The sequence below is a fragment of the Puma concolor genome, chromosome C2 (assembly GCF_028749965.1).
Source record: "Puma concolor isolate L17-30 chromosome C2, mPumCon1.1.hap2, whole genome shotgun sequence".
In the NCBI taxonomy this organism is placed as follows: domain Eukaryota; kingdom Metazoa; phylum Chordata; class Mammalia; order Carnivora; family Felidae; genus Puma; species Puma concolor.
This window is the reverse complement of record NC_141675.1, coordinates 30,370,497-30,383,473: the sequence shown is the minus strand read 5'-3', so window position 1 is coordinate 30,383,473 and position 12,977 is coordinate 30,370,497. Positions and strand designations below refer to the sequence as shown.

Genomic DNA, 12,977 nt, shown 5'->3' with positions numbered 1-12,977 from the left:
TTCAAGCCCTTGGCTTTTCGTCCGCCCATTTTACATTCCTACAAAGGTTTAAACTAAGTGAAGCTGTCTGGAAAAGTGGACACTACTAGCAAGTTGTGGAAGAGGGAGTGATTCCACTAGTTAGTCTTGGAAGAAAATGAAGTTTGTGATTGCTTAGCTTTGACAGTTGCACTTTTAAGGAGTAAATGTGACACATACTCATAGTACTTGACTTCAGTGATCTGGATTTTACTCTTGGTTTGGCATTTTACTATGTAGGGCTGGGATGTGAATCTTGGCTTTGCCAGTCTTTGTATCTTTTTCTCCCTCTTGTTGCGTTGATCAGAAGCTTTGCAAGTTACTACTATTTTTACTGTTGACATCCAAATTAGTTATTGGTGTCTTTGAAAGTGTTGTTGTTGTTATTATTTTTAGGGAGTGCTAGCAGGGGAGGGGGCAGATGCAGAAAGAGAGAGGGAATCCTAAGCAGGCTCCATGGTCAGCACGGAGCCTGACGCAGGGCTTGATCCTACGACCCTGGGATCACAACCTGAGCTGAAATCAAGAGTTGGACACTCAACCGATTAAGCCACCCAGGTGCCCTTGAAAGTGTTTTTAAAGATACACTATACTCAGGGTGCCTGGGTGGCTCAGTCGGTTGAGTGTCCGTCCGACTTTGGCTCAGGTCATGATCTCATGGCTCTTGAGTTCAAGTCCCGTGTTGGGCTCTGACAGCTCAGAGCCTGGAGCCTGCTTCGGATTCTGTGTCTCCTTCTCTGTCTCTGCCCCTCTTCCACTCGCTCTGTCTCTTTCTCAAAAATAAAAACATTAAAAATAAATAAGTAAATAAAAGGTACACTATACTCATAATTTTGTTTTTGATATCTACAGGCCAGTTTTTTTTTTAATTTTATTTTTTATTTTTTAAAATTTACATCCAAATTAGTTAGCATATAGTGCAACAATGATTTCAGGAGTAGATTCCTTAGTGCCCCTTACCCAGTTAACCCATTCCCCTCTCCCACAACCCCTCCTGTAACCCTCAGTTCTCCATATTTATGAGTCTCTTCTGTTTTGTCCCCCTCCCTGTTTTTATATTATTTTTATTTCCCTTCCCTTATGTTCATCTGTTTTGTCTCTTAAAGTCCTCATATGGGTGAAGTCATATGATTTTTGTCCTTCTCTGACTAATTTCACTTAACATAATACCCTCCAGTTCCATCCATGTAGTTGCAAATGGCAAGATTTCATTCTTTTTGATTGCTGAGTAATATTCCATTGTATATATATACAACACATCTTTATCCATTCATCCATGGGTGGACATTGGGCTCTTTCCATACTTTGGCTATTGTCGCTAGTGCTGCTATAAACATGGGGGTACATGTGTCCCTTTGAAGTGGCATACCTGTATCCCTTGGATAAATACCTAGTAGTGCAATTGCTGGGTTGTAGGGTAGTTCTGTTTTTAGTTTTTTGAGGAACCTCCATACTGTTTTCCAGAGCGGCTGCACCAGCTTGCATTCCCATCTTCAGGCTGGTTTTTAAAAAACTGAAACTCATTTCCAATTTTATAATGAAAATATGCCATTCACTTAATGGAAATGTTCTTTTTAAATAGTGGAGAATATCCTCATTATTAAAGTAGTGGCCCCCGTAAGATGAAGAATGCTTATAGATTTGTGCAGATATTTGCTGACTTAAAATTCCTTTGGAGGCGCAAACTAAAGATACTAGTAAATTGCATTATTGTGTTTTGTGTTTCAAAAACATTGAACTAAAAGCCAATTATAGTTCTGTTACTTTGGACCAAAAACAATAAGTTCAGATGCTAAAAATAAAATGGAATAATCATACTAGTTTTGGGTATTATATGATAATTACATTTTTTTCTATTAATTTAATATCAGTTCTTTTTGTTTGCTAGCTTTTAACTCAGATAGGTAAGAAGAAAATAAAAGGGCCACAATCTCCCTTCAGAACCCCTGTGGTCATTTTTTTTTATAGTTTTATGTTTCTAAGGTTTGAACATGTAAATTGAAGAGAAAGGTGCAAAATTTAAATTCTCCCATCTCTAAACCTAACCATCATTAACAATTTATTATGATTCTCTTCATGAGTAAGAAAAAAAATGTGTCCAGATGTATCTAATTTCTCAAATAATTTGTTTTTAAAACATAACTGGTCACTCAAACAATTTGTCACCTTGGTTTTAAAATTTAATATATCTTGGAGATCTTCTGTCATACATAGAGACTTAAATCTTATTTTTTAAAAGTAATTGCATAGTATCCCATTGTGCTAATTTAACTGATTCTCTTTTGATGGGCACTTTGGGTTGTTTTGAATTTTTTGCTATTACAAGTGAATAATATTCTTGTTACATTATATGTAGATGAACTTTTGTGACTATATCTGTAGATTATGCTCTTAATAGTGGGCTGATGATGTAGAGTATATGTATTTTTACACTTTGTTGGGTATTGCTCACTTTCCCAAGATGCTATTGATGAACCTGTTTCATCACACTCCTGCCCAAACTGGCAGGTAGCTGATTGTTTTTGTCCCACTCTGACCAAGAAAATGATACTTCTTAATTTAGTTCGTTTGTCTTTACAGAAAGGTGAGGCTAAAAGTCATTTTGTAATTTTTTTTGTCATTTGTGTTGCTTTTTTTCAGTAAAGTTTATGCTTTTATCTTTTGACTCTTTAAATTTTTTTCTTATTGGTTTGTAGGAGTTCTTTAAAGAAGGGAAAAAATGAAATTAGCCCTTTATGTATATTTTTCCAGCCTGCTACTACTTTCTTTACTTTTTTTATGGAACCTTACTTAATTTCTAATTTTTACATACTCAAATTTATTCTTCCTGGCTTCTGTTAATGTTCATCTATTAAATTAAACACTGCCTGTTGCAATAGAATTTTGTAATATTTTGTAATTTGATAATAGAAATAGGCTAGACCTATGTAGATTTACCTGTATCTTATAATGAAAATTCATCCTATAGTTTGAGATAAATTTTTGCTAATAGCAGAATAGGTCTTTTCACATATATAGTGTTAACATCCATGACAATGTCCTTTTCTTTATATAGATCAAGCTTCTGAAATTCAGGTGACAATGATGCTCACTGAAAGTTGTAAGCTACGAGGTCTTCATCACAGGTGAGAGGAAAACTACCCAGCATTTAAATGTTAAGCATGGTAATATTGTATACTACATTTTTATTTAAGAAAGTTGTGACATGTTCTGAATTGAAAGCTTTTTGGAATGCCCTTATTTTTTAAATAGAATATCAGTGAAAAAAATTAAAAAATGCAATAGATTCTAAGGAAGAAAAGAAAACATAGCTGGATAAAACATAGCTAAACTTTTTTTTTTTTTTTTTTAATTTTTTTTTTTCAACGCTTTTTTATTTATTTTTGGGACAGAGAGAGACAGAGCATGAACAGGGGAGGGGCAGAGAGAGAGGGAGACACAGAATCAGAAACAGGCTCCAGGCTCCGAGCCATCAGCCCAGAGCCTGATGCAGGGCTCGAACTCACGGACCGCGAGATCGTGACCTGGCTGAAGTCGGACGCTTAACTGACTGTGCCACCCAGGCGCCCCACGTAGCTAAACTTTTGAGAAAGGGAGTTTTTACATATTTGTGTGCATATTATTCTTTAAAAATTAGGATAGTGATATATATCTGCTATACTCTCTGTCAAAAATAAATAAACATTAAAAAAAATTAAAAAACAAAAAAGGCGCCAGGGTGGCTCAGTCGGTTAAGCATATGACTTTGGCTCAGGTCATGATCTCGTGGTCTGTGAGTTCAAGCCCTGTTTCTAGCTCTGTGATGACAGTTCGATGCCTGGAGCCTCCTTCAGATTCTGTGTCTCCCTCTCTCTCTTCCCCTCCTCCATTCATGCTCTGTCTCTTTCTCTGTCAAAAATAAATAAACATTAAAAATTTTTTTTTTTTAAATATCTGCTATGGGGGGTGCCTAGGTGGCTCAGTCGGTCAAGCATCCAACTATTGGTTTTGTCTCATGGGTTCTCACAGTTTGTGAGTTCAAGCCCCTACATTGGGCTTCAAGCTGACAGTACGGAGCCTGCTTGGGATTCTCTCCCTCTCTTGCTCATTCTCTGTCTCTCAAAATAAATAAATAAAAACTTGAAAAAAAATATTTAAAAAAATACCTGCTATGAAATTCTTTAACATAGAATACCAGAGATAAGAATAATAAACACCAGTAATCCCATCTCCTAAATTTAGTGAAAGTTAACATTGTACCACTTTTGTTTGGTGTATATAAATGTCTATTATCTACCTAGATGATACATAGATATTTAGGAGTGTAGTAATATTTAAAAAAAAATTTTTTTTTAACTTTTTTAACGTTTATTTATTTTTGGGACAGAGAGAGACAGAGCATGAACGGGGGAGGGGCAGAGAGAGAGGGAGACACAGAATCGGAAACAGGCTCCAGGCTCTGAGCCATCAGCCCAGAGCCTGACGCAGGGCTCGAACTCACAGACCGCGAGATCGCGACCTGGCTGAAGTCGGACGCTTAACCAACTGCGCCACCCAGGCGCCCCAGGAGTGTAGAAATATTTTAAAGTAAACTAGACATCTCAGCACTTAAATTCATTTCCAGCCTGCAATTCCCCTCCCCCCATGAAGATTTTTTTAAAAAATATTTACTTATTGAGAGAGAGGGAACAAGTGGGGGAGGGGCAGAGAGAGAGGGAGGGAGAATCCAAGCAGGCTCCGCGCTGTCAGCACAGAACCCAATGTGGGGCTGAACCTCACGAACCGTGAGATGACCCAAGCTGAAAATCAAGAGTCAAATGCTTAATGACTGAACCACCCAGGTGCTCCGAAGATGTTTTAATATAATCATAATACCATTATTATCTTCAACAAGGTTAACAGGCTTCTTAATATAACAGAGCAATGTATCTAACTTTTTATGTAAGTAACTATGAATTCATATCTACATTTAAAAAAGATTTGGAGCAGTTCATTGAATGGTTGACCACGATCTTGTCATTAGGTCATAGTATGGTTTTTAAGAAATACTTGTAGTTCTGTATGAAGAACTTTAAAAAAAAAAAACTCGTATCAGTCCTCTTACAGAGCTATAACAAAAGCTCTATCTTCTGAAACAAAAAGGACTTAAATATTGTATCTCAACATGCTGCAGTATCAGTATTGGGGCAAGGTTTTTAAAAAGAAAAATAACTACATAGAGTCAGCTTAATTTGTATGCCTATTGCAGATTTGGTTGCATATGTTTAAAAAAATGGGTCAGTGACCATCCCTGTTGGAAGATATGTATGGACTTCTGGGGAAACACACACACACACATGCACACACACAAGTGATGCATGCAAAAGGCATCATGCATTTTAATTTCTTTGTACTTTGAGCAGTTACTTGAGTTCTGCCAAAAAATAAGATGACTATGCAGAGTTTTATTTTTGAGTTTCATTTATACTTTGGTTCCTATTTGAAAGAATTTGAGAACCTAAAAAGAAGGCAGCAGTAGTGAGAGCAATAAAATGGTAATGAAAGTTGAGTTTTATGGCTTTGTGATGGTGGGGGAGAAAACAAATAAGCCAACAATAAGGATACAAATATTTTTGCTGTGATTGAACATAAAACATCTTTTAGTTTCTGGGGAAACATTAAAAGTTGATAAATCTCAGTATTAGAAGGGAAAGAAACAAATGTTCTTTGGGGGAGGAAAAAAGTTTTCCTAGTTTCAAATTCTCAAGTAGATGTCACATTAGGCTTATCATACTTGGGGCATTGATTAATATAATGAACAGATACACTTTTTAGTTTCATTGAGCATAAAAAAGCCCAGGGTGTTTGAAAAAATTGGACATACAGTAATGGTCGGACTGAAGATGTCCCATTGAAGGGTTAAAGTCAAGTGATTGAAGAATGTTACCTTCCCTTGGTCTGATTCAGTCCAAGTATAGAACGTATTTACAGAGGAATGCATGGATAACGTTCCTGAGATTATATTTTATAAAAAATACATTTTGTTTCCTTTGAGTAACAAAACAATTACTGGATAATGGTCATTTAGAAATGTCCTTCTTGACCAGATTGGAAGTGCTTGATGTTCTATTCTGCTGACTCTGAGAGGAAGAGCCAAAAGTGTTTAATACTAGTATGTAATGTCAACCTAGTATTTAGGTACCTACCTAGTATTCTTACCCTGATAAAAGGTCTGTACACTTCACAGAAGTGGGAAACAGGGATAAATGTAGACAAAGCCAAGATTTTCCCAAGAAGCAGTTTTATATCCACTGTAGCCTAGGTGCTTTGGCTGAATAACGTTCAGAGCAAGTATATGCAGCATTTCTCATGTGGCTTTAGCCTGTACGGTTTTCCAGCATCCTATCAGGATGAATTAGCAGCCCAGGACACCTTAGGTGATGGAATGCCACATGCTGAATAGGGCTCATACTGGACATTCAGCAATTGGGGAAAGTCTTCTAAAGGCAGATTGTCTAGTTTGGTCATGGCTAATTGTTCTTCCTGGCTGTAGAGTAATACCAGGACTCCTAGTTTTTAATGAGTATCATGGGTACATCTGTGCATTTATTTGTTCATTCTCTTATTCTAATTCATTTAGCACCAGTTTTGTACTTGGAACTCTGCTAGGCCTGAGGGACAAAAATGAACTAATGATCTTCAGTGTTCATATTGTACAACTTATCAAGCCAACAAAATACACTTAGTAAGAAATGACACCTCATTTCAGAATTTAACTTTTTAAAACTGGTTGTGGTACGCAATTCCACATGCAAAGCATGTTTACTTCATGTTTTAGCATTCCAAGAATAAGAATTGTAAAGTGTTGATATATTTTAAGTATTTTGAAATTCTTTTTATTCCTTTTTCTACTGGAATTTATGAGAATAATATTTACTGTAAATTGAAATAGCTGTATAAATAAAAAGATACCAATTTATTTTAATTACATCCAAAGTGCTTCATATTAAAGTACTCTTGAGTTATTTCTGTGTGCAGTTTGGCTCTCCATTGGCCTGAAGTTGCCTGGTGGTGACCTCACAATTAGTGCCACCCGGCCCTCACTCTGCAGGCACGCTTGGCAAGACTGAGAACTGCGTGCAGTTCTTGTCTCATGTCCCCACAGAACCTTCCCTGTTTCTACCTTGTTCTTGCCTACAGCACCAGTTTCTACTCTCATCTGCTCTTCATCTAGGTCCCAGATCTTCCTTTTTATCCTCCTTTTCTTTATAAAATGGATAGAATGAAGGCCAGCCATTTGTACTTTAAAACATGTTCATGCAGGGGTGCCCAGGTGGTTCAGTTGGTTAAGTGTCTGACTTTGGCTCAGATTATGGCCTCACGGTTCGTGGGTTCGCGCTCCACGTGGGGCTCTGTGCTGACAGCTCAGAGCCTGGAGCCTGCTGCAGATTCTGTGTCTCCCTCTGTCTCTGCCCCTCCCCTGCTTGCGCTCTGTCTCTGTCTTTCAAAAATAAATAAAATATTTAAAAAATTAAAAAAAAAAAACATGTTCGTGCAACTTGTTACCTCTCCTAGAGGGCTTTTAATCCCCTGGTGATAGAGCAAATGATTTGATCTCAAACAGCAAACTTACTGTGCCTGGATAAAATGCCTTTAACTCTGCTCAGTGAATTTCAGACCTGAGGAGAGGAGCATAGAAATAATTTTGGGGATGTTAGATCAGGTAACTCTTCACATTACACCTCAAATCATTGTGTGCTCAGTTAAACCTGAATGCAAACCTGTTGTACTCATTTTAGTGTGCATGGGACTTGGTAAGAAAAGAGGCACTGTCACTTCCCGTGCATTCCTTCTTGCTCTCCCGGGAGGGAATATCCAGTGAGCCAGGGAAAAGCAAAGGGTTTTGGAACTGGATGAAGTTTTGAATTTTCTACTCCATGCACTTGTTGTTTGTGCTTGGCAGATAACCTAACCTCTCTTTGCATGGGTTTCTTCACCCAACTGAGTGGGACTAATCATCACTGCCACTCTTAGGCTGTAATGGTAAGCAGAAGCTGTACTAGGAGTTTTTTTTGTGCAGGTCTACTAATCTCTTGAGTCCTCATTTTCTGCTGCTTAGGGGTCAGTGCTTTCCCTATTAGTAAGTCCTACATAGCAGTAGAGGAGTCCGCAGCTTTCACTTGTGCACCATTGGGTCAGAGTTGTGTGACTGTGGTTTTAAGAGAGACACATGCTCAATTGAAACAATTTAGAAAAAAACAAAACAGAAAAAGCAAGATAGAAATGATCTAAAGCCCCACAACTCAAAGACAACAACTTTTAATTCTTGTCATATTTCTGTGCAGAGTTTTATTAGTTTTTCTCCTATCTTTGAAATTACCCTGCAAACATATGTAAATTTTGTATCTTGCTTTCATATAAGATAAACTTTTACTCTTCTTTTCTTAACATCTCTTTGTGACCATTTAATTGTTATGTACTATCCTGCTATTTGGGTGTGCTGTTAGTTGTTTGTAACTTTTTGCTATTAATATTTCATTAACTATCCTTGTTCATGTAGCTTTTTAATGTTTGATATTATTTCTTTATTAAATATCCTTAGAGGCAGAATTTACTAAGTTAAGGAGTAGGATTGTTTTTAAGGCTGTGATACTTGTGTTATTTATCAAATATTTATTAAATGCTTATTTTCTATGGCACAGAATACAAAGCATTGGGCATAAAAATAAGAATTCATGTTTTTGCCTTTTTTGGCATAGTTGGGAAAATGAGATAATTGTGTAAAAAGTTACAAACCTTGAAGAAAATTAAATTATTTCCAGGTATCAATGGAAAGAGGTGTCGTCAGGAAATAGGATGAAAGTATTTATGTGTGCCATGGAAATTTAAAGAGAAACAATACTGCTTACTACATGGTTGGCTTTATCTTGTACATCATAACAACATTTTATGGTTGGTATGATGCCATGTTAGAGGTATGGAAACTAAGGCCAGGAAAGATGGTTGCACAAACAGTACATGGTAAATTTAGGATTTGGAAATCAGATTCTAAGTCCCATGGGACCAGCTAAGGGCATCTTGGCTTTTGTGGCAGTTGCAGCCTCTCTGAGGCCTTCTTGATAGCATATTCTGGTCCATAGTCTGCATGGGGTCTGCTTTTCTTTAATGTGTTGATGGACTAAAGAGGATGTTATATAAATGCATCAAGTCATTTTTTAGATGTCTCTGATTACCCCATAAGAGTAAAGTTTTAGTGTGACTAGAGAGTGTTTTCAGAGAATCCAGTCCACGGGAAACAACTTTGAGTTTACAGCTTTTCCCTATCTATCCACCAAGTGTATATGTGGGCAACACTGATGTCTAGTTTTAAGGGGCATTTATAACATTATTACATCTTTAATGGTTATCATGTTTTTAAGTATGTTTGAGATTTTCTGGTTTTGTTTTAGGTTACCTTTATTGCTTTTTATTAAAAATAAGCCCTTGAGGTTTTAGATTTCACTTGTCTTTCTCCTCATTTCATTATTTTGTAGAAATCTTCTTCCTATTACGCATGTGTGTATAGAAGAAGGAGAAAAGCCCATGGTGATACTGCCTTACATGAATTGGGGGAATCTTAAGTTGTTTTTACGGCAGTGCAAATTAGTAGAGGCCAATAATCCGCAGGTGAGAAAAATTTGCCCCAATACTAATTATTTGCCGGGAACTTCTGATATTATCTTTGAAAATAGATGTTAACCTTCCTACATATAAACTGTTTAAAAACCTGTAAAAAGAAACAAAATGAACTAGAAGATATTTATACCCTGTTGATTTAGAGTAAGATGGTTTATGATTCCTGTCTTAAAGGTTGCACTTCACTGATGGCTGAACTTTCTCCTTTTATCCATTGTGTGTTTATTTATAATCACCTCAGACCCTCTCTAACACCATCTCAGCCATTTTCCTGATAACTCTTTGAAGGCACTGGTACTAGATCTCCCTTGTAGGAATGGAAACACACTTGACAGAGTCATTTGGTCCATATTATACCAAAAGCTGGTCGTGACTGGAGGTCTAGATTATGGGGATAATGGATCTGTTTTTTAATATGCTTGGCTATAAGATATCGATCACTTAGGAGTTTCCTTCTCTTTGCTGCTTGTGCACATGGCTTTGAAGCATTTGGTTATATTCCAGACACATTATGATGGTAGTGGTAGTAAAGCCTAGCTGGTGTTTTGTTGCCTACTGTAACTTGTAGCTATATTGTTTGTTTTAGAGTTTATAATGATGTACTTACTACAGTTGCCCAGAGAAAGTGGATTCAAATGCTGCATCGGGTGACCTATAAGTCAATATGCTTTGTAAATTGACAGGATTAAACCAGGGTTCCCCAAAAATTGTTGGAGGCTGCAGCCCATCAACATTACCTGAGGAAGAATTTCACTCCTTAGCCCACAGTACTAGCATACTGGCTCTAGAGGAGCATATCAGTAGTGAGAGCTATAGACTTATATTAGTTTGAAAATGGTCTCCAGAGATAATCTCCTAATAAAAACTTTTGATTTTAAAGAACAGGTTATCAAATAATAAACATTTGAAATATTATCTTGAGAATTTGGCATTCATGGAACAGATATTTATTGGGCACCTATTGTAAGTCCTAGTTGTTGGGGAGATCTACCTAACAGATGAGAGAGACAGTGTGAAGTAAATGGTAAGTTACATTACAGAATGATAAGTACTAGTAGATACAAATATTAGGGAGCCATGGGAACATATTCTTGGTCAAGAAGTAGCTTTTTAAAAGTCAAGTGTAGGTGTAAAGAAGTATTTTGGGATGGAGTAGGATTGTGGAATAAAATAAGTAGCTGCCATCATAATTTTTGTGCTAACTACAAGCAATGTCAATTTTTTTTTTTTTTAACCACAGGCAATTTCTCAACAAGACCTGGTACACATGGCCATTCAGATTGCCTGTGGAATGAGCTATCTGGCCAGAAGGGAAGTCATCCACAAAGACCTGGCTGCTAGGAACTGTCTGTAGGTGCCATGAGCTTGTCACTGTCCTTTGATGTTTAGTTTTCCCTGGATTTGGGCTCTCTCCAGGAGTCACTGTGGGAATTGTAAGAGTAACCCTGATTCATATGTTTTAAACAGTCTGATTGCATTTGATGCTCATGTCTTTACTTTTCAGGATTGATGACACACTTCAAGTTAAGATCACAGACAATGCCCTCTCCAGAGACTTGTTCCCCATGGACTATCACTGTTTGGGGGACAATGAAAACAGGCCAGTTCGGTGGATGGCTCTGGAAAGTCTGGTTAATAATGAGTTTTCCAGTGCTAGTGATGTGGTAAGTGCTGGGAATCTTGGATATCAATAGAATGGTGAAGAGGCTTTATGTTTTAATTTTTTTTCTATATATTTTTTTTAATTTAGTAACTGTTCCCTGAAATGTTTCATTGAGAAAGCAAGTGTAGTTAGCTCCAGTCAGCCAGTTCATGGAAAGATGCTGTGACTCAGACCATGGGCCATCAATGTGTGTAATCACATTTCATCCTCAGAGTAACCCTGTGAGGGGGCTGTTAACACTATGAAGTAGCTAGACACGAATATCCCAGTTTTAAAGGTAGATACTAAGGCTTAGAGAGATTTCAGTATTTGGGTTTTTTTTTTTTTCTTATGTAAGTCTCAGAAGAACCAAGTGATTGCCAGATCATAAAGATTTATTGTTCCTTTCAAACATCCTCTTCCAACATTATGAACTGTGTTATTTGTAATTCCCCAGATGCCACTCTCTTCCCTTTTGTCTGTTTCTGAGTAGTTCTGCCCACCAGAGAAGATCATATAGTGGGATCCTTTATACTTAGTGATGAATAGTTTCAGTAGCCACGTTTACTTGTGGGTATTTTGTAGACATTTTAAATTGCTTTTAATTTCTCACTTTTTAGTCTCATTTGAAAGATGGATTTATTTTTCTATCTCAGTACAGTTTGTTACTGTAGCTGAATAGAGATTAGGTAAAACTTTTGCTTATAGGGTCGCCCTCTGTGACCACTCAATGATACGTTAGTATTAAATATAAAACCATAAGAGACTTGAATGCAGAGAGCAAACTGAGGGTTGATGGGGGGTTGGGGAAGGGGAGAAATGGGTGATGGGCATTGAGGAGGGCACTTGTTGGGATGAGCACTGGGTATTGTATGTAAACGATGAATCACAGGAATCTACCCCCAAAGCCAAGAGCACACTGTATACACTATATATTAGCTAACTTGACATAAATTTTTAAAAATAAATAAATATAAAATCTTATAGAATTATTTGCTTTGAAGTTTCAACTGTAAAAATTGGGCTTACTATATCCTTGTATCTTGTGGTTTACATCAATAGATTTTATTTATAATATAGGGTTACCCTTTTACTTCTAAGTTTGTGTGCTTTAAGGATTGCTCTTTTAATGCCCTCATTTCCTTAGTTGTATTAGTGTCCTCTGGATGCTGTAACAAATTATGCAACCTTGGTGGTAAAACAAGAGAGGTTTATTCTCACAATTGAATTCTGGAGGTCAGATGTCTGATATGAAGGTGTAGACAGGGCCATGCTCCCTCCAGAGCCCCTAAGGGGGAAACTTTCCTTGTTTTTTCCAGCTGCTGATGGCTGTTGGCATTTCTTGGCTCATAGCTGCATCTCTCTGCTGCATGTTCCTATCACCTTCTCTTCTGTGTGTGTCTGTCTCTTAAAACTCCTTCTCCCTCTCTCTTATAAAGATATTTATGATTGCATTTAGGACCCACCTATATAATCCAGGATAAGCTTTTTTGGGGGTGGGGGGAAGGGTTGTATTTTCAGTTTTGATACCGATTTTTCTCAAATAATATAAAATGGGAAAGCGGAGTTTGATTTTAGTCTAGCACACAGCTCCTGTATGAATATCAGTAAGGACAAATTATGCTCTTATTGATATGTTTTGGAGGTTGCCAGATCTTTATTTATTCATTTTTTTTTTAATTTT

The 12,977-nt window shown here is 37.0% G+C and overlaps 1 protein-coding gene across 3 annotated transcripts in view; it reads left to right on the top strand.

Annotated features, from left to right (window-relative positions):
* The window catches only part of RYK (receptor like tyrosine kinase), a 104,975-nt gene that overhangs the window by 73,202 nt on the left and 18,796 nt on the right, over window positions 1–12,977 (top strand). For all 3 annotated transcript variants that reach the window (XM_086674331.1, XM_086674330.1, XM_086674329.1), the window contains 4 exons: window positions 3,074–3,143; window positions 9,510–9,642; window positions 10,892–11,001; window positions 11,156–11,315. In XM_086674331.1, the coding sequence (XP_086530457.1) occupies window positions 3,074–3,143; window positions 9,510–9,642; window positions 10,892–11,001; window positions 11,156–11,315 (473 nt within the window). The remainder of the gene's footprint in view (window positions 1–3,073; window positions 3,144–9,509; window positions 9,643–10,891; window positions 11,002–11,155; window positions 11,316–12,977) is intronic.